The sequence below is a fragment of the Vitis riparia genome, chromosome 6, assembly GCF_004353265.1.
Source record: "Vitis riparia cultivar Riparia Gloire de Montpellier isolate 1030 chromosome 6, EGFV_Vit.rip_1.0, whole genome shotgun sequence".
In the NCBI taxonomy this organism is placed as follows: Eukaryota; Viridiplantae; Streptophyta; class Magnoliopsida; order Vitales; family Vitaceae; genus Vitis; species Vitis riparia.
The window spans coordinates 19,451,409-19,472,920 of record NC_048436.1 but is presented as its reverse complement, the minus strand read 5'-3'; the positions used below and the strand labels follow the sequence as shown (position 1 = coordinate 19,472,920).

The 21,512-nt window shown below is 33.5% G+C and overlaps 3 protein-coding genes across 3 annotated transcripts; 2 read left to right on the top strand and 1 right to left on the bottom strand.

Annotated features, from left to right (window-relative positions):
- The first annotated feature begins 1,912 nt into the window (after window positions 1-1,912).
- LOC117915600 (aquaporin PIP2-7) lies at window positions 1,913-3,502 on the top strand. Its single transcript, XM_034831199.1, has 4 exons — window positions 1,913-2,272; window positions 2,412-2,707; window positions 2,803-2,943; window positions 3,038-3,502. Exons 1-4 carry the CDS (start codon window positions 1,981-1,983, stop codon window positions 3,149-3,151), a joined length of 843 nt encoding a protein of 280 aa, XP_034687090.1. The 5' UTR covers window positions 1,913-1,980; the 3' UTR covers window positions 3,152-3,502.
- Window positions 3,503-10,575: 7,073 nt separating this feature from the next.
- On the top strand, window positions 10,576-11,212 carry LOC117916581. Its single transcript, XM_034832692.1, has one exon. It carries the CDS (start codon window positions 10,646-10,648, stop codon window positions 11,036-11,038), a length of 393 nt encoding a protein of 130 aa, XP_034688583.1. The 5' UTR covers window positions 10,576-10,645; the 3' UTR covers window positions 11,039-11,212.
- A 1,021-nt stretch (window positions 11,213-12,233) lies between these two features.
- On the bottom strand, window positions 12,234-17,263 carry LOC117915813. Its single transcript, XM_034831506.1, has 3 exons — window positions 17,153-17,263; window positions 16,928-17,047; window positions 12,234-12,599 (listed from the first exon to the last, which is right to left on the bottom strand). Exons 1-3 carry the CDS (start codon window positions 17,171-17,173, stop codon window positions 12,483-12,485), a joined length of 258 nt encoding a protein of 85 aa, XP_034687397.1. The 5' UTR covers window positions 17,174-17,263; the 3' UTR covers window positions 12,234-12,482.
- Between the last annotated feature and the right edge of the window lie 4,249 nt (window positions 17,264-21,512).

The following is a 21,512-nucleotide window of genomic DNA, read 5'->3' as shown; positions in this document are numbered from 1 at the left end:
TCCAAGGTCAAGTGGAATAATAAATTAACAATATATGTAGCATAAAGTTTGAGGCTGGGCCAGCACATTTGTTCTCATGTCCATAAGCAAACCAAGTACACATCACCAAAACTATAATTATGAGAAAAACACAACCGACCATTGACATGTCACCGCCTACTGCCCTAACCTAAAATTTGTTCCAATGCCACCCACTTCGACCACCCTCATTTCTTGGCACGTGGCAAACTTCCAACCACATCCTAGTCTGCGCCGCATTACCTTTTCTTTTTTAAATCTAGAAAAGCAGCAGCAATTGGATTATAAAAGTGTATAGTGTAAAAATGGTACAATGTTGATGTGATTGGCGGAGAGAGTCTAGCCCTTGAGGAAGATGACCGCCGGACATGGTGACGGCGAAGGTGGTCGGCTCATCTCATCATTTTTCCTCCAATAGAATATGGTGGTCGGTTTGGTTATTGAGATAGAAATGTGTTATTTTATGGTCCATTTTGGATTTACACAAATGAAAGTTCTAAATAAATAATAAATTATAAATGCAAACATCACCAGATTATAACAACTAAAATAAATAATTACAAATTTAGAGTCTGATAAGTCCTGTAATTTAAAAATAATTTTTTATTTTTTAAAATATCTAATATTGTTTGAATATTGTTATATGAAAACAATATTTAAAAACAAAGCAAAATAGAGAATAATATTTAAAAATCAAATATGAATTATTTTTATCAGTTTTTAAAAATAAAAAGGAATGCATGGGACGATTTAACTATATTTTTTAAAGTTTGTTTTTAAAACTTATTTTTAAGTTAAAAAATAAAAAACAATTTTTAAAAACAAGTGGAAAAAAATAGTCTCACAAGTCGTTGTTAAAGCCTGTTTGATGACGTGATTTAAAAATAATTTTTTATTTTTAAAAATAAAATAAAGAATAATTTTAAAAAATAAGTACAAGTTATCTTCACTTGTTTTTAAAACTAAAAGAAAGATATGACCTTCAAATATTTTCTTTTAAAAATTATTATTAAATTAAAAAATAAAAAATAGTTTTTTAAAGCTATCTTTTAATTATTATATATATATAAATATGATGGACTGATCAAATTAAAAGAAAAAGGATATTATTAATTTATTATATTAAAATTAATTTTAAATTTTCGAAAGTTTTGGGATTGAATTTGCCAACCTTGGGCCTGGGCATCGATGATGAATGGAGGGGAAAACAAAAAACCTAAAGAAAAGGAAAAAAGAAAGCAGACAGAGACAGAATTGGAATCTTATATCCAGCTGGAATGGGAATGACATGAAAGATGGTCAAAGGTACGAGCATTCCCATAATTGAAGTAGTGAGTAAGGCCAGCATATGTTACAATCCTTCTTCAGATTTTGGGTATAAGTCCAGATAACTTCCTCTGGCACTACATTCATGATTCATCACCCACCCACCTCTCTTCCTGCTTCCCCATATAATAATCATATTAATAATTGTGCCCCACATTCAATCTGCTTTTGCTGGACAATTGAAAAAAATGTGAATTGTGTAGCATTTTAGACCGTTAACTGACCGTTGTAGGGTTGAATTGTGAGGGTAATAGGGACGTTGAGTGCTTTAAGGTTCAACCATGGAGGTGGCATTCCGGCATTTAAGGTCTCATACATAAACGAGGTAAAAGGTAAGGGGTAAGAGCCGTTGAGGGGATGGTTGGTGGGGCCAATCTAACGTATTTATGAATTTATAATCCAAAATCAAGTCATTTGGGCGGCTATTCATCATTCACTTGTTAATAATATTAATACATTAATTAATGCTAAACTTGATTAGTTCATTCTTTTCATTTCATGCATTCTCTCCTCAAAACGCAGCGTTTTGACTCTCTCCCACTCTCCATATATACCCACCTGCACTGCTCTCGTCTATCCATCTCACATCAAAGCTTTCTCTCTCTTGTGTAAAAGTTGCCCAGACAGCGGTAATCAATGGCGAAAGACGTTGAAACCTCGGGACAAGAGTTTTCGAACAAGGACTACCATGATCCACCTCCGGCGCCGCTGATCGACCCAGATGAATTAACACAATGGTCCTTATACAGAGCCATCATCGCCGAGTTTATCGCCACCCTGCTTTTCCTCTATATCACTGTCCTAACAGTGATCGGATACAAGAGCCAGTCCGACACCGACCCATGCGGGGGCGTGGGCATCTTGGGTATCGCCTGGGCCTTCGGCGGAATGATCTTCATCCTAGTCTACTGCACCGCCGGCATCTCCGGTTAGTTCCCTGGGCTTTTTCTTTCCAGCTTTACTTAACTTGAAATAGAAAGTCACGGTCTACCTGTTTGAAAAAAAGGGCGCATTTCAGGCTTTAATAAAATCATGAGTGAGTGGTTGTCAATTTGTAATGTGCGCAGGAGGACACATAAACCCGGCGGTGACCTTTGGGCTGTTCTTGGCGAGGAAGGTGTCGCTGGTGAGGGCTCTCATGTACATGATAGCTCAGTGCCTGGGTGCAATCTGCGGTGTGGGCTTGGTGAAGGCGTTTCAGTCTTCGCTCTACAATAGGTACGGTGGGGGAGCAAACGAGCTGGCTGATGGCTACAACAAGGGCGTGGGATTGGGTGCTGAGATCATCGGCACCTTTGTTCTTGTCTACACCGTCTTCTCTGCCACTGACCCCAAGAGGAACGCCCGAGACTCCCATGTTCCTGTACGCACCCTATCTCCAGTTCTTTCCTTGGCAAGTTCTTTATCAACATATATATAATTTGTGATTAATTATTATTTATTGGTGAATTAATAAAGGTTTTGGCACCACTGCCCATCGGATTTGCGGTGTTCATGGTTCACCTGGCAACAATTCCCATCACCGGCACCGGTATCAACCCGGCTAGAAGCTTCGGAGCTGCTGTCATCTATAACAACGACAAGGCCTGGGATGACCATGTATGTCCTCCTCCTCCCTGAGTCCCCACTGTACATATATAATACTCTAGTTTTGATGATTTTTTATTTATTTATTTTTATTTTTTTGATACAGTGGATGTTCTGGGTCGGACCATTCATTGGAGCTGCCATTGCTGCATTCTACCACCAGTATATTCTGAGAGCAGCGGCCATTAAAGCTCTAGGATCTTTCAGGAGCAATGCCTAGGTTTTGGACGCTAGCTGGTGATGGTGATGGTGATGGTTTCTGCAACAAGAATAACATCAATGGTGGAGGAGTATTAGTACATGCAAGTCGGTCTCAATCTTTTTCCAGTGTTTTTTCTCTTCTATCTGCCCTCTCTCTCTCTCTCTCTCTCTCTCTCTCCCTCCCTTGGAACCATGGAATTGTAGATAAATTTGGCTTTTATCTGGCCATGTCTCTTTAAATATATTTCAAGTGCTGTATGTTGTCATCTTTTTCCTTTTCCCTCCTCCCTCTCTCTCTTTCTACTTGGTGTATTCATAATGATGCTTCCACATTATTCTAGTAAATGGCTATGCTCCTCAATCTCCATCACCCCTTTCATTTTTCCCTTCTTTTTTACTTGGAATGGTGTCATCTTCATGCTTCCATCTTAAGGTAGCTCTACTCTTGGTCGTTTTAGTGGAAAGAAGGATCACAATATTTTAGATCGAAATCAAGATGATACCAAGACATAAATTTTTAAAAAGTTGGAGAGCAATAATGACTTGTTTTTTTATTCAAGAACCCTAGCTGATAAGATCAACAACTCTTGTGCTAAAGCATCTTTAATTTTCTAATGTACTAACTAGTCAATGGGACTTTGTTAACTTTAAAATGATCTTCTACCAGACTAGCTAGCAAGAAAGAACTTTTCATTAACCATCACTTGAATCCGAAAAATCGCATTACAAAATCTTTGATCATGTTTCTTCAACTGTTTCCATTAAAGAATTCATTCAAAAACTTCAGATTACTCTTGCATTGAATTGAAGAACACTTCGATTAACAAAAAAGTTTAGACAGGTGTCTCCTCACACTGCTCATCATACCTTCAGCCCTCTTTATGACTATGGACATCATTTTCATTAAGCAGCAATACTTATTTTATTTTCCCAACTTTTTTATTGCTTCATTCTAAGCAATTCTTATCCTCAATCCATTTAACTACTATATGATCACCAGTTTAATTAATATAGAAGTAGAAAGTGAAAGCCAAAAATGATGGTAGGGTTGGCTTTTGTGGTGGTGGATTCTTGGGAGTGAGATGATGGATTTGATTCTTTATTAGTAGTTGCCGAGAGGAAACAATAAAGAAAAGAGAGGGGAAAATGAAGAGATTATAAAATAAGTATTAGGTCAATAAGGGCTTGGGATTCCATGGTCTAATTATCAACCTTATCTCTATCTTTATTTTATGACTTTAAGGGTCATTTTGTAGGGCAGAGTAGGTGGAGATGTAGCTGTTTGATGATACACTTTTTGGCTTAAATTAAGGGGGAGTTGAGAGGTGGGGTTTTTTCTACTTGGGCTTACATAATGGGAGAGAGACGTTTTGGCTGATTTCTAATGCCCTAGTCTTCATTCTCTGCATTTTCTCTTTCCATTGTACATGCCATCTCTCTGTAGCTTCTTAAAGCTAATAAAAGTAATGTTAAGTTTTTTCTCGTTTTAATTTTTCTAATAATATTTATTTGTATTGGGAAGTAGGCTGAAAAAAAAATCAGAAAATTATTTCTTCAAACAAGATTGTATCAATATTGTTGATTTAGTAAAGGATAAGATAAACAATAATGGAAGTTTGATGACTTTGATACTGTCTTCATTTGTTCTTTTTATTAGTATATTGTTTAAAATTTAAAATTTCAATAATAGTCCTTTTAGAAATGATTTTGAAAGGGATTAAGAGTCTGTTTAATAATATTTTTATTCAAAGCATTTTTGAGTGAGGGTTTGAAAGGGATTAAAAGAGTGTTTAATAGTTTTTTTATTTAAAAATATTTTTTAAAAAAGTATTTTTATGAAAATTATCTATAAAGTGTTTCTTCAAAAAATATTATAAGTGATTTTTCAATACTATAAAAGTACATTTGGTATTGATTCTAAAAAATATTTATAACTTTTTAAACATTTGAATGATAAAAATTTTTAAGTATTAAAAATATTAGAAATGCTTTTTAAAATTATTGTCAAACAGACTTTAAGTGATTTTTCAAAATTTAAAAAGTGTTTTTTAAAATTTGTCAAATACATTTTTTTCATTTAAAAAAAAAAAGAAAAAAACACTTTTCAGACAAAAGCATTTCTAGAAATCATTATTAAACAGATTCTAAAAATATGTTGTATTTAATAAAGTTTTTGAAAACCACTTTTAAAAATTTTGATAATCACTTAAATACTTTTTATCATATAACAAATTACTAAAAATGTTATCAAAATACATTTAAAATTTACATATGATTTTTCTTAAAAGCGTTTCTAATATGATTAAAGTGTTATAGATTTTTCTTCAAACCATTCCCAAATAGGCTCTAAATCGAATGAAGAAGCCTTTGCTAAGTTATAATTTAAAAAATATCATGAATTCAGAAAAATAACATAAGTAAAATAAGAACATGATTTAAAAAGTAATTAGAAAATATATTTTCGTTCTTAAACAATTCATTTTCTTTTCAAACTAGTTATGAAGACGGTTGAAATTCTTTAACAATCTCCCTAATTATAAAAAAAAGAAAAAGAAAAAGGAAGAAAAGTGATTCTAAGGGTTTTCATGTAGGAGAGCCACAATAAGAACTACACGAATGTTAACTTGATTAACCATAGGATTAAATGTCTCAATAAAGTCAAAACCAACAAGTTGATTGTAGTTTTTGGCAACTAGTCTAGCCTTATATTGAAAGACAAAACCATGAACATTTCTTTTGATTTTAAAGATCCATTTGCAACTTATAAGCTTTCTATTTAAAGGAGGAGAAATTGGGGTCTATATGTTATTCTTGTTGAGAGCATTGAACTCTTCTTCCATGGTTTGTTTCCATTTCACATTTGATAAGGTTGCAGCAACAGTGGATGGTTCTACATCCTCACTCACAGAAGCAATGGGAACTTTGGGTTTAAAAATGCCTACCTTGGCCCAAGTAACCGTGGGATGAGTATTGGTATGAGTAAGGCCACATGAAGCCTGATCAACTGGTGTAAGGGTTGAAGAATGAGATAGTAAGAATTTAGATACAGAAATAGAAGACAAGAAGATGTATTAAGGGAAGTATCAATAGAAGGGATAGATAGAGATGGAATTGAAGGTGGAATAGTAGGAGGGGCAAAAAGTAGAAAGAAGACGGTTGTAAATTAATAGATAGAAAAAGAGGTAAAGAGGGAATGCTCTGAAAAGGAAAAACGGTTTCATTGAAAGTAACATACTTGGAGATATATACTCGACCATTGGAGGTAAGACATTTGTAGCCTTTATGGGAAGGACTATAACCAAGGAAAGCACGAGAGAGAGATTTGTACTCAAGTTTGTGACTATTGTAATTTGTAAGGTTGAATGTAAGAGAAACATTGACCACCAAAGAACTTGAACTCAGAGAAGTTAGTTGAATTTTAAAGAGGACTTCTAATGGACTTTCGTTGTTAAGAATAGAAATGGGAAGCTGATTAATGATGTGAACAATAGTAGTGAAAGTTGCATCCCAATATTGAATTGGGAAGTTGGCTTGAGCAAGGAAAGAGAGACTTTTTCCAACAATGTCTCCATATTTCCTTTCTGCAACACCATTTTGTTCAAGGGTATGGGAGCATGAGAGTTGATGAACAACTCCAAAAATATGAAATGGTGAAGTGAGAGAATGAAATTCTCCACCCTAATTTGTTCTAAGAGTTTATAATTTTCAATTAGGATGAAGTTTTGCTTGTGTTTCGAAATTATGAAAAGTTGAATACACTTCAGATTTAGCTTTAAGGAAGTAAAGCCATGTGAATCTTGAATAAACATCTATAAATCTCACATAATATTGAAAACCATTGGATGAGAGGGTGAGAGCAGGCCCAAACATTTAAGTGAACAAACTCTAATGGAGTGCTATGAGCAAAATTTGAAGTTGGAAAAAGTAACTTGTGGCTTTTGCCCAATTGATAAGCTATATAAAATGAAAATTTCTCATTACTAGAAAATTTTCTTTTACATTGATTCAAGAGAATTGTGACAATCTTATCAGTTGGATGACCAAGTCTTTGATAAGCTATGTAAAATGAAAAATTCTCATTACTAGAAAATTTTCTTTTACATTGATTCAAGAGAATTTTGGTAATCTCATAAGTTGGATGACCAAGTCTTTGATACCTAAGATCAAGGTTAGACATTGAGCTTTGATTACAATGAATTGAATTGAAATTTGAACTAGAACATAAGCTGGTTGTTTACTTTAAACCTTAGAGACTGAAGGATGTTGGAGAACCGATTTGTTGAAGATGAAGCTAGAGTGTGATGACAACTAGTTGGACTAGTGAAAGACTGGTTTGAAGGATATGAGAGTCTTGGAAGATGAAATTGATGAAGTCCATTCTTAAGAGTTCCTTTGAGTACAATGGCTCTTATAACCACATCCTTTACCAAATAAAGAGAAGAGTGAAATTCAAAGTAAACTCCATTATCCTTGGCAAATTTTGAAACACTAATGAGATTTTTAGCGATTTTTGGAATGTAAGAAGTTACTTAAAATGAAGAATTTAAAAGAATGAAGACTTGAAAAAAATAGAATGTCTAACATGAGAAATAACCAAACTTGTACCATCACCCATTTGCAACTTATTAGAGCAATGATAATCAACTCCTATGCTTAGGTTGTTGAATTCATTGGTAACATGATTGTTACACCAGTGTCTAGAAACCAAGCCTCATCATCTTTAGTGTTTGGTGTTGTAGGCATAGCTTGCATTGCTAGAGGATCCTAAGATAGTAGTGTCAGTATGTGAATTTAAGGGGTAACCGAGAATACCAATAAAGAATGGGTTAAAACAATGGTAACATTTGAGAACAATGTGATCCATTGTCCTATAGAGTTGACATTGAGGCTTATTAATGAATTTCTCTAATCAAGATGAGTGAATTCCTTTTATGGATTCTAACAAGTGACCTTAGTTGTTGGGATGATATTAGAGGCATTGATATTATAGTGCTCAAGCCATTTTTCATGTGTAAGCAACAATGCAATTACATGAGTCAGTTTGTGGACATTCTTATATGTAATTTGCTTAATGATGGATTCATAATCATGGCCTAATCCATCAGTAATAGCTAGTATCTAATCTCTTATGGAAAGAATATCACAAACCAAGGCAAATGAATCCATAATGGTCTTCATTTTGTTCAAATAATCCCTCATAGCTAAACTACCTTCTGTAATTCAAATATGAATTGCATTAAATGAGCTTTGTTTTGAATCAAGGTAGCTCAAATCTCATGAGAAGTAGTGCATCCAACCAATTGGGAAGGATACTTATGGAAATTGAGCCAAGAAGCCAAGAGACGATTAACATATCTTAACATTGCCACAATTCATAATCTAGGTTGAGGACAAAAAAGGGTGCCTAAAGTAAAACCATCAAGCCCTAATCAACAAATTACAACATAGATTTGTTGTTTCCAAAGAAAAAAGTTATCCTCATCAAGCTTCATTGCAATTGGCTATGTGGTTGGATTCATCACTTGAATCAACGAAGATGATGAACCAAAAAGCGTTGATATAATCATTTTATTGAACGGCGATATTGGAGTGAAGTCTAATAGCTCTAATACCATGAAGAGAAATGATAGCATGAGAGAAATTTGAGTTGCCCTTTTTATTCCTTTTTGTGTTATACTTAGTACAAAGATATTTTTATATACCTATAATCACACTAGCATTAGTGTTTCTTAAAATACAAAAAACAAACAAACAAAACAAAACAAAACATGATTATGCAAAAAGAGACACTTTGCTACTTTAGCACCCTCATTACACAGCTTTTATATGGGCGCAACCCACAATTGCCATGGTCTTCGGCGTCAAATTCCTAATCGCTATTAACTTCTACATTTCTGTTTTCATGATCTTTATTAAGTTCAGGAAGGTTAAGAATTAGGGAACAAGACCTTTTCAAAGGACATAAGAAGTATGTACACCTTTTCCATCTTCTTCAGAATGTATAGGAAAAGGATGTCACCGAGGGCCAAGATCTAAGTGTTGTTGGTGATTAATGACACTTGGGTTAACCTTGCACAGATGGAGTTGAAAAAAATGGAGGAACATGCGTCTTGGGAGGTGAAATGGGAAACACAAGCTGGCTTGAAAGTGGGTATAATGCAGGGTGATCTTGCTATGGTTACCTGCGGGGAAATTCGATTCCTCATAGTGAGGTAACAAACGGATATGAACTCTCCATCTACCTAATATATAAACTTAAACATGTCCTCCGGATGGTTAAGGTTTCTTGGATTTGCCATGGATGCAGAAAAAATGGTACCCTCGGGAATTTAGGAAAGAAAAATAGGAGGTCAAGAACAAATTGCAGAAAATTACCTAATACCTATTTTGTTGCTAAAAGCAAAACTTAAAAAGGTTCCCTCCAGCCCTAAGGAGAAATAGGATTCCTCCATTCCTCCATTCACATAGGGACGGGTCCACATTTCCTAGTGGGATTCTTTGAAAGCCCATCATACTCACATGGGCTTTGCTGAAAGGGTATGGATCATGGAGTCATGGACTAATGACACGAAAAGAACAGAGAATCATCTCTGTCCTCCCCTGTTTACACACACAGACAAGTCTTGTGATTTGGGAGGTGGTGCTCTGGTAAAACATGTGAGGCCCAAAGGGCCCATTAACTCGGACAAGGATCCTGTGCAAATCATAAATGGGCCTTCCCACATGAAGGATAGGTCACCATCTGAATATGGAAAAAGCAAACAAGTGGAATATGATAAGGAAGAAAGCGTGAGCAAGTCACATAATTTTAATGTAAAAATGTAGAGGAAAAGAATTGCATTGATTTCAGGTTTGGCATGCGCCTCCCCCTCTGCAATAATGTCCCCAAGGCAGGTGAGGAAATACATACACTCCATTATAATAATTACACTCATCAAATTTATATATATATATATATTGAGAGAGAGAGAGAGAGACGGAGATATGCCCTTTGCTGATCCTTGAAGCCAAGCAAAAGTGAAAGAAAACCCTTCATGCTTCCATTACTTAGAACCATTAACAAAGGCAACAACACATAAAAACAAGGCCGCCCTTCCAATTCTGCACTCACTTATTGATGGGGATATAATTTAACACGGCAATGGAGAATAGAAGACACGAGTTTGAGGGCCAACATAATCAATAAGCTTATGAGGAGGATTAATCATAATAAGTGACAATCATACCTTGGTAACTTCATCTCACTTCCTTCACTGCAGCTTTTTGCTTAACCAGGTGTCCCATATGGGATTGAGCAAGTGCTAAAAAATGAACCTTAGAAAGGGCATTTTGGGGTGACCAACATTGGCAGAGAACACATTCCCATCATTTTGTTCCCTCTTGAATTGAACTCCAAGGAACAAGCACTTCCCAAGGCATTATAAAAGCCAGTTCAAAGCCCCCAAAATTTCAACACTCAAAAGCTGTTGCTTCTTTAGCCTCAAGTTATTCAAAAGCAAAAGAAGTGAACAACATGAGTCCAGCGGCTTCTTTCCTGCTCTTCTTTTCTCTTGCCCTTCTCTCCTTAGCTAGAGCTCAAGGTAGAGCACCCCATGGGCTTGCTTATGAGAACCCGATGGCTTTCTCGCCATCTGCATTTGATTTCTTCCATCCGAACGGCCAAAAACCAAGCACCCAAAACCCTTGTGCTGCATCAAACTGCTCACCATTGCCTATGGCAGCGCAGGTGGAAGCCAGTCTAGCGCATCAAAGCAAAGCATCAAGCAACCGGGTGGGAGCTGGAGGAATTGCGGGCATTGTGTTTGGGTTTGTGTTTGCTGTGCTTTTGGCAATGGGTGTTTACTATGTGGCGGTCACACGTCGAGCCAATTTGACCCGAGCCAACTCTGTTCAGCCTGATGCTTGATTTACCTACTATAAGCCACTGACAGCAAGCACCCAGGATCATTCCACAGTGATATATCTTCTTGTTCTCTTTTATTTTTTGTATTTTTCCCAATTTGGGGTAAGAAATGTTGTATTTATCATCTTTGTTACCAATTAGCTACATGGTATTGTACTATTAGAACTCTTGGCCAAAGCGATTATCAAACCATCCATCTTTAGGAGGGGATAAAAAATGAATTCTATCACAACCATGGAGGGGGGCAATAGGTTATTGAGATAAAACTATATATATATATATATAAAAGGAAATAAAGATGTAAAAAGAATCCCAAGAGAAGAATAGACTTAAGTTCGAACAGTCATGATAATCATCAATACTAAAAATTGGAACAGAACTAAACATACCCAATGCAGGAAAAGTCTCCTGTTGGAGCTTATCTGGCATAGTAAGTCAACCAAACACTTCAATCTGCCCTTTTCCCACCTTCTAAATTGCATCCATAACACATATTCTGAACAACAGGCCTTTTGTTCTGAAGCATTTTATTTTCTTCATGTTTCTTGGACTACATCATGATCATAGGGGTTTAATGCAAACAAGGTCAGTAGCTGAAAGTTCTGACATTAAACCCCTATAGAAGCATTATTATTAAAGAGACAGCTTCCATTGTTAGAATCCGAGGTTTTATTCATTTGTAACAGGCATGACATAAGGGGTTTTACTTCCTCCACAATCCATGATATAACAGAATTAGAAATTAATCCCTTTATGGTTATATCAAGGTGTGGAATTTTGACCCAACAGTTTTTTAATACAGTTCCTACAAGCAAGAAAGTTTAGAGAGCGCGCAATAAAAAAGAGGCCCAACCAAGGGATTTATTTACTTCTAAGTCAGGCTGAACCAAATTTTCCTAATCATAATATTTTTTGCAAATACTTAATTGGAAAAGAACACTAACTCAGGTTGAAAGCTATCATTGGTTAGTCCCAAACAGCCACAAGCCGGCTCTTATCAAAAGGAGTCTCCCCATTCATACATACAGTTCAACCATGAACATTTGAAATAGGATAGAAGATAAATACATGCCAAGAAAAGAAAAACCTAGGTGGATCATATTTGCTGGGTTTGCAAAATACGGCCAAATTCTAAGGTTTCATGCCATAAAGAGAAATTGCTATCATATAATCATCAAGCATCTTCCAGAGATGGACAGAAAAACAGAATGTGGGCTGTGCATTATGTGGGTTTATTATAAGGTGGCTGCTGTCAAAGGATGAATCCCTCAAATAATTCAGAAGATTTATAAGATAAAAATGGGGGAGCAATTCACTTGTATAAAGTAGAAATATATTGGAAGTGAACTTATTTGTACATTTCTACCACCGATACAAGCTAAGAGCTTCAGGTTTCGGGAATAGAAAGGAAGTTCACATATCGGCAGTAAGATTATTCAAAACATTTCTACCATCCACGTGAACTAAGAGCTGCAATGACAGGTCCCAGTGTCTTGTCCACAGTCTTGTTCCATAGGTGGGCGAACTCCAAACGAGATTTCTTTCCAAATATGGGCTCTGTTTTCTGGAATAAGTTTGACAAAAATAAAAACTATTAGGCCATGTTTTGACAATAAGTAAAGAAAATGGATCCATGAGACTATAGAAGCTTAAAGAGACGTAATGCTATCATATGGTACACTCAAAAGGGGGGAAAAAGTGTATCTTCCATTTATATACAAAGTAAAAGTCAATGGCACCTGTTATCATGAGAAGTTAAATCAAAACCGATACATAGATTAAAATTACACCTATGTGCTAATCCTCAGTTAAACACCACTACCATAGAATTTCAATGACATCAAATATGAATAAGCTACAGGCACAAATAATAAGTGCTGCACTTTGACGCAGGTATGAGGATGCTCGACATGGTTTACACCACAGATTGTAGCAGGAAGGACTTTATTCCCATGCTCATATTTCAGCCCACCTAATTCCCCAAACCTCACTTGACCACAAGATGCTTAATTACATATACAAACCTGGGTCTTCCAAGGATATGTAGATGCACATACATCCGGCTACCTCATTGTCATTCTTGCTCATGAAAAGGTTGTCAAATTTGAGAAATTTGCATTTTTAAAAGATAAGATATTAGATCCTCCTGGACATAGTCCCTGGTGATGTTCCATGAACTAGATTGAGAAAGTATGACTTCCTTTCTCAGAAATGAACTCCCCACAAAAATAGTTCTCAGTAACTCATTTCTACAATTCTTAATCAAGAGGCTGTTGGTCAAAGCTGCAAGTTCTTCTGGCAGGTAAGATACAGGCTGTGGGTCTAGTTCTGCAAATTGGGATGTGATAAAGGGTAACTGAAAGAATTTAGAATGATAAATGAGGGCATTTGTTAAGCATCATTTGAAGGATGCAGCACAGCAATGTGATTAGTACAGAGATTTGCCGCAGAAAATGAAGAAAAGCAAATGCCTTGAGAAACTCAACAGAATAAGGTATACACAAGACCACTCATATTTCACATGCAAGGGCAACACAAGTAAAACATTCCAGTGGGATTCATTAGGCAAAGCAAAGCCACCTGACCACCAGCATGTACTGCCCAGCCTTTTTATTTTCATGGTAAATGTAGGCAAAGCACATGGCTGATCTTTCAACAGAATTTCATCTAAGTACTAGTATCCACCTAGAGAACCAACTGCATTTGGTAAAGTGGGCAACTGTGTCCTCAGCAAAACAATATGGAGTTTTGTTCATTCAGAATTTCCTAATTCTGAATAAGGCTTGGTTGGGTAAATGGCTTTGCAGATGGTGTTCTGAGGTGGGAAGGGGCAATAGCCTCAGGTTTTTGGAAAGCTATTCAAAGAGGGTGGGAAGATTTTTTCCCCCCTGACTTATATTCCTGTGGATAAAAGGCCTAAGTTTTGGTGTGATATTTAGTGTGGGAACACCATATTTAAAGATCATTTTTGGGATCTTTTTTTCCATCAATTTAAACAAAAATATCCTGGTGGCAAATTATTGACAAAGGGAAGGTAGGAGTGACCATTGGAATCCAAGGTTCATCAGGAGATTTTATGATTGAATTGAAAGAGGTGGAATCCTTTTTTGTTTGTCTTCAGAATGTGATTATGCATGAAGATAAGGAGGATAAGTTAGCCTGGAAGTAAGCAAAAGATGGAAGATTCTTCCTGAAATAATTTCATTACGTTTTAAGTGCATATTGTTATATCTCTTTCCCACATTGAAGGGTTTGACACCTCACTTGCAACCCCCATAAAGTTGGTTTCTTTGATTGAGAAGCAATCTAGAAAAACATTCTTACTTTGGACCAGATTATGCAAACGGGAAGGGTTTTAGCCAATTGTTGTCATCTGTGCCAGCAGGAAGAAACCACTTGCCCATCACATATTGGCACAGAGTTATGGTCTTTATTATTCACAACTTTTGGCATCACTTGGGCACTTCTTGAGACAGATAAGGATACATTAATCAGTAGGTGCAGAGAGATGGTGAGGAAAGGGAAAGGGAAGATATGTTTACTTTGGTGTATTTGGAAGGAATACAAGAGGAAGGTCTTTGATGGTTTGTATTGTCTGAAATTGCAGCTGAAAAAAGTCAGTAGGACATGGAAGCCTTCTATTATAAATTTGATTGATGTTTTGGGTAGTACTTCAAGAGTAACGAGTCTGTTCCTTTTTCTTATCTTTTGTCTTTATGGTCTCTGTATGCATCATGTGTACATGGGGGTGTGTCTCCTTTTTGATGCTTACTATATAAAAATTTTACTTATCAATAAAAGAAAAAGTCTTACAGCTCAAGGGAGCAAACCAAACAGCTTTCCAATCTTATAAATAAAATAATTCTCCAATTAAGTCTCTCCAACAGTAAGCTTTTCAATATATCATTCATGACCGTGTTTCTAACTTTTCATGGAACCAAACAATTATATAAGCCATCGAATATAATTTCTTTTGTTCCATCACAATTTATAATCAAAGGAGTAAATGAAAATAAAAGTTGTCAACTTCTCTATGCTTTTTTCCCACACAAATAGCACTGCCAAAAATGTAGAAAGAGGTGGAACCCTAATAGTCAAGAATAAACAGGACAGGACACAATTCTTCTGCACTTTGTAATTCAATATTTCTCGAGAACAAATGCCTACCAAAAAAAAAATCTCAAGAATGAATTGAATGTCAATCTTCTTCCAAACATGGCTTTTTTTGTTGATAAATAAGAGAGTGCATTAAAAAGTGCAACTAGTGCACAAGAGTACACAGAACGTATACAATAAGCACCAGAAGGCAAAACAAAAAAATACTCCCTCCCTCAACAAGAACCCAACCAATCTATAAAATGGCTATCAATCTACACTGAAATTGCAAACGAACAAATTACCTTTAAAATGTTTTATTTCCTTTCATGATTGTGGTATTTATAGGCATAAAATACTATTACATCAAACAAATAAAAGATCGCTTATCATTTAGCCATGGACAATCAAATTCATGTATAGTTCATATTGAGGTCAATTCAAAAACCTAAAACCCCACTACTTGGTACCAACAACATGAATACCTCTTCAATAAGCAGCTATTACAACTATATAATCAAATTACATAACATAACAGGCAATCAAGTACTGCCACACCATCACTGTTTTCAGAAGTCTTCTTCATATGACACATTCTTACTTGAATCATTAATTCACCTTGATTACACATGACTAAACCCTCTTAATCAAATTTTTTCTCATCACATCTTCCACATGAGAACATTCATATATATATATATATATATATATTTATCTTTATTTGTCTTGCATTACCATTCATCCAAGTCAACATCCTCATTTTAGCAATACCCTACTTCTGAACATGTTATTTCCTGTCTGCCTAACATTTGTTAACTTAAAACATAAATGGCTGCAGAGCCACCTTATAGAATTTTTAGTCTAACTTGAGAGGCATTCCCAAATCACATTAACAGTCTAGATTGACTTCTCTATTTCAGCCATCCTGCTTCAGTCATGCATACCTGGTTTCTACATCAGTCAGTCATATTTCAGTAAGTTTTTAGCTTGTCTATAAAGCTTTTAAGAGTTTATAAGTATGGGTCAAATGTATGAAATAAAACTTTCGAGTTTGAACTTGAAAATCTGAAACTTTTAGTTGATTAGAAGGCATGTTAGAATGACTCTCTAGATTTTGGTACGTCTTTTCCTTGACCTCCCCTTACTCTTTCTCCTACTTTCCTCCAATTATTAGCACAACTGTATTTTTCCCTGAACCAATAACACCTGTCAGCTTTTTTTATGTCTCAAACCTGAGCCCTAGTTTCATCTTCATGATTTTTCCCAAGCATCCAAATTAATTACGAACTAGCTGCTGTCCCAACATTCCAGTAACAAATCCCCCAGAATCCTAGTAAACATTTACTTTTAAGGCCTTATCTTGAACTCTAAAATTGACCTCCATCTCTAAAAAAATCCCAAAACTATAATCTTTTTAGGGCCAGGCAAAACAATTGAGACACCTTTCAATGTTTAAACGCTTGTATTAACTTTTCCCCACATTTTGATCCTACTATAGATCGGAAATTCATCTTCAAAACAAAGTTTTGAAATCTTAAACATGTATTTAACCGCAATAAATTCGTGAATAGATAAAAGAAAGAACTTTGAACCAAATAGCAAAATTCCCTCTTCTTATTTGACCTGCCAACACCAATCCTCTCCCCGCACTTCCCATCAAGTGCCGCAGAACGCATCCAATATAAACAGTTGCAGCCCAGATAAAATGAACACAATCGTTTTCTAATTTTAAGGTAGAAACCCTAATACAATAAATAAAAAAGTCTTATGTTCTAATTTCTAGGGTTTGAAGAATACCAGCGATTGAGGATCCAATTGAGATTGAGTGTCAGCAATGGATTTGTAAATGCATTTGCGCTGCTCGAAAACAATGACTCCTGTGAATATGCTTCCCAATGCTGCACCAAGAAGGCGCTCCTGCATCCACACCAACACGCCACAAGGTCACATCACAGAGCAATGTAGATTTATATAAATGAATCAACTGGTTTTCCTCCGAAAGAAAAGAGATCGACGATGAACCTGAGCGAGCACGCTGATCATGGCTTCTTCGTAAGTTTGGATTCTTCCTCGGGAAACTGGGAAAGGTTTCTGTTTTCACCCCAAACACTGCGCAGGGGTTCGAGTTTATATTTATGTTTTCTATCATTTAATTGACAAAAATGATGGTTTTACCGTTATAATTGTGCTTTATTTATTTAGAAATGTTGGAATGGACATCTCTGGCAACCGTCATTAAAAATTTTGGAAAAAGTATATTTCCAATTTAATAAATAAATAAAAAATCAATTAAGACTTCTTATACTCTCACCTATTAAAGGAATTACATGATTTTGCATGATTTAAAATTAGTTTTCAATTAAAGTTAAGATAAAAAAAGTTATCGAATAAAATAATGTTAGAAAAGACATATACTATTTTGTTCCTAAAACGTGTTAATGCAATAATAATATCGAGAGTATATATTTTTTATTTATTTGATTGATCTAGTTTCTTTTAGTTGCTAGGCAAAATAATGAGTTTTTGTTAAAAAAACGTCATTTTCATCTAATTGGGTCTATATCATTTCTTAAATTGAATATCATTTAATTTCATTATCTTGGACATGGGCGTGAATGTAGACATGTAAATATAGGCAAGGACATGGACATAACGTGGTTGTCATGGTAGGCAAAGTTCCAAGCATTGTGGCGATCATGGTCGTTCTTCAAAATTCTTAACTGAAGAAAGTCGTTAGGCCAATAAAAACTCCGATAACACTTGTTAAGTATGTGGAAGGTCTAATATTACTTGTTGAGAAAAGCACAACACTCCAAACCAATAGGAAAAATAAAGTAAAATATATAAGACAAAATATTTACGTTGTTATCATCTCCCTTTCATAGACATAGGTAATCACCTATGTCTATGAAAGGGACATCAAATTTATAAATGAGAGATATTTGATTAAAAGACTTCAAATACTATTAAAATTGAAAGAATGATTTTTTTTATTTATTATTATTCTTTAAAGAAAACTCCTTTTGGACAATATTACCATTCTTTATTTCCTCAAAATAACATTTTTTTCTCATTCCGAGTCATTTGCCTCATTTTCTTCAAATGGATTTTCCAAATTCTCTTCATACTCTCTCCCTTTGAAATTTTCGATGAAGTTCAAACTTAAAACAAAGATAAATGGACAAAGATGAGTCACAACTCTTTCATCTTTCTTTCTTTTTCAAAATCTTTCGTTTTTTTTTTCTTGTTTTATAACTTATTTGTGTAGTCATTTCAAGTTACCATTACCATTGAAAACTTTACCTTTGTCAAGTTTTTTTTTTTTAACCAAACTTAACTCTTGTTTAGTTCAAGTGAACATGAAATTAACATTTATTGAATTTGTAATAAATAAAATTTAAACCTAATAAATATCTAAAATGAAAACAATAATAAGTTGTTTGAGATATAAGATGGTTAGGAAAAGGAAGAAAAAAGTGAAATGAAGAGATAGATGTTCTTTTTGTGGCAAATAAGGAATATAATGAATGAAATAGGTGGGAAGACAATGTTTTTTTTTTTTTTTTTTTTTGTGGCAAATAAAATAAAAAGGTTAAAAATGTTCAAAGATGATCATTTCTCCACAAAATTAAAAGGAAGGAAGGATCGCTTTTATAATTTGAGAGTTATTTTGACCCATGTGTTTAAATAACTCTATTAATAAACTTCAAGAATACAACTTCAAACTCTCTGAGTCTTCCTCGGCCTAAAACTCAATGTATTATTTGTCTATCTCTCATTACTTTTTTCCTACTTTTTTTTCTCTCCTTTTATAAATCTACCATAAAACCATATATTCATAGAGTTCTATGTGTTAATCCTAAAACAATAGTTTCATAATCTCAATCAAATTTTAAAAAGTAATTTACTATATTAACTTTTCTAAAAATGAAAAATAAATAATTTGAACCAAGTCTTAACCATTACATCATATCAATAGAAGCGGAATAACAAAGCGAAAACACAAGAAGCAAAAATACCAAAAGACAGTCTTATAAAACTTATCAAACTAAATATTATAGATATGACACAAAATGACACAAGGTGCATGCCTATCACACATTAAAATATTTAATCAAACTTTATCAAGATGAGTAAAAAGAAAAATTAACCATTTGATTCTAAATGGGAATGCCCATCTAGATTAAGTGTAACGATATCACTTTTAACATGTTCTTTATTTTCTCCTTTATCTTTGAAATATTAGACATTTCTGTTATGAGTTGCACACACATAAATTCTTTTCATTAATTTCCTTTTTTGTTTTAATATATATGAATTAATCTTACTAATTCCTTAGTAATTTCCAATATGAACCTTGTCGAGGAATATTTCATACATTGTGCAACAACACAATTTTTTTATATCAAAGATATTTCTCAAACTTAATTGTAATTTAAACAGATATTAATACGATGCAAGGCTCTACAACACTACAAGGGCTTTTGGAAAAATGACCCTTGTATTAAGAAATTTTGTATCTATGATGCTCTACATTCTAGTAGATCTAAGAGAAATTTACTTTGTTTTAAAAATATACGTCAAATTGATACCATGCAAGAAAATCATATTGGATATTTTTGTATCACTTCTATACTTTCTAACCAAAAACATATCTTACAAAAACTTCTTATATGATCCTATAAGTTATATCATACCACTATTACACCTACTAAAAACTTTTATAGGACATGGACAATTATGTCATTCAAGTTTAGGTCTTTGTGAGGTCCTCGACTTCTTAATTACGGTAACTTTTTCCTCTCATTATTTTGGTAGAAACCTTAAAATATTCATCACCATTTTTATTCAATTTAAACATTTTACAATGATTAAAGATCATTGATAATGTTGATGAACCTAATAATTATTTTAATAAAAATATCATTATCTTGCATATTAAATAATTCGTGATTTTTTATTTTTTAACTCAATTTGTTTATTTGTGGATCATTTCAAGCAATCTTAGTATTTTTTTTATCTATTCTGCTGACATTGAAGTAATCCTACATCGAAAGAAGATAAAAAGGGGAGTTTCCTTATCCTATAAAAGAAGGTCCATCTCCTATACCATTCATTCCCATAAAGGTTTTTATTCTTTTGTAAGTTTTTATATTATTTTCTCTTAATAGAGATAAAATGTTGTAATTTTATTTTCATATGGTGGATATTTTTCGCTTATTCCCCCTCCAACCTTATATTAATCAATAGTTAGTAATAAATCCAAGTAGTAAATTTAATTTGACCATTCAATAATTGAGACATTTAAAGTATGAAATTTATTCATTTTATAAATTTAAATTAGCCTTATATTAATTATATGACATTTTTTGAAAATTCAAGCATACACAATATCTCATGGAGATAAAAGTATATTGTTTATATAGAGAAGTTAAATTATCATTTAATAATACAATTTCACGTGTTATAGTTTAAACTACAAAAAAAGTATCATCATAATTTCTTATATAAAAATGTATTGACTATTTTCCAATCATTATTTATCTCAAAAGTGGGTATAAATATTTAAAAAATTTCTCAACAATTACCTTCCAATAAATAAATAATTGATATCATATGCTATGATTCAGTAATTTGACTTAACTTCAAAATTTTAATTATAAAAATGAAATTAATTAAATAGGCTTTTTATTTAGATTTTTTTATTTTTAAAAAGTTCCATTTTAATTTAAAAAATGATTTGATATGCTTCTTTTAAATTTGCCATTTTTATTACTATGTTTTTTTTTTAATCTTAATTACTATAATTTAATTAAACTAATAAATGATTTATATAAGAATTTATAATTAAATATAATTTAACTATACATTAAAAATATCTCATAAATAGTTAATAATAATGAAAAATTAGTGACTTATTCAAGTTGATAACAACAATTTTTTTCTTTTATCGAAAATCATTTAATGTGTCTTAACCTTTATAATATTTAACAAGTGAAGCACACTTACTTATTAATTACATTTATGAATTAAAAATTTGGAATATTTCGTTGAAATGTTGGATGAAGGTGGTCGATACGAAATTGATCACCGAAGAAGAAATTTCTGCATGCGGGCCTTGCGCTAAGAAATCGTCAATTTTTTTAAAATTGCCATTTTTTTAAATCCATGTTTTTTTAAATGATTTTTTTTTTCTAATTTTTCTTCTATTTTAAATTTATATAAACTTTTTATTCAATATTATCCTTTTTATTTTTAATTATTTTGCATATTTATCTCATTTATCCTATTTAAAAAAATTACTACTACTTCACTTTTAATTTTTTATTTATTTATCCTTTTAATTTTATATAATTTTAAATGTTTTTATTTTAAAATATGA

What these genes read in the sequence shown, in the direction of transcription:
- LOC117915600 (XM_034831199.1), top strand. Translation starts at nt 1,981, where the DNA reads ATGGCGAAAGACGTTGAAACCTCGGGACAAGAGTTTTCGAACAAGGAC. An exon ending in CTGCACCGCCGGCATCTCCG is followed by an intron (nt 2,273 to 2,411) that starts GTTAGTTCCCTG and finishes TAATGTGCGCAG; the next exon opens with GAGGACACATAAACCCGGCG. An exon ending in ACAAGGCCTGGGATGACCAT is followed by an intron (nt 2,944 to 3,037) that starts GTATGTCCTCCT and finishes TTTTTGATACAG; the next exon opens with TGGATGTTCTGGGTCGGACC.
- LOC117916581 (XM_034832692.1), top strand. Translation starts at nt 10,646, where the DNA reads ATGAGTCCAGCGGCTTCTTTCCTGCTCTTCTTTTCTCTTGCCCTTCTC.
- LOC117915813 (XM_034831506.1), bottom strand. Translation starts at nt 17,173, where the DNA reads ATGATCAGCGTGCTCGCTCAG. An exon ending in TGATCAGCGTGCTCGCTCAG is followed by an intron (nt 17,048 to 17,152) that starts GTTCATCGTCGA and finishes GTGTGGATGCAG; the next exon opens with GAGCGCCTTCTTGGTGCAGC. An exon ending in AATTGGATCCTCAATCGCTG is followed by an intron (nt 12,600 to 16,927) that starts GTATTCTTCAAA and finishes AACTTATTCCAG; the next exon opens with AAAACAGAGCCCATATTTGG.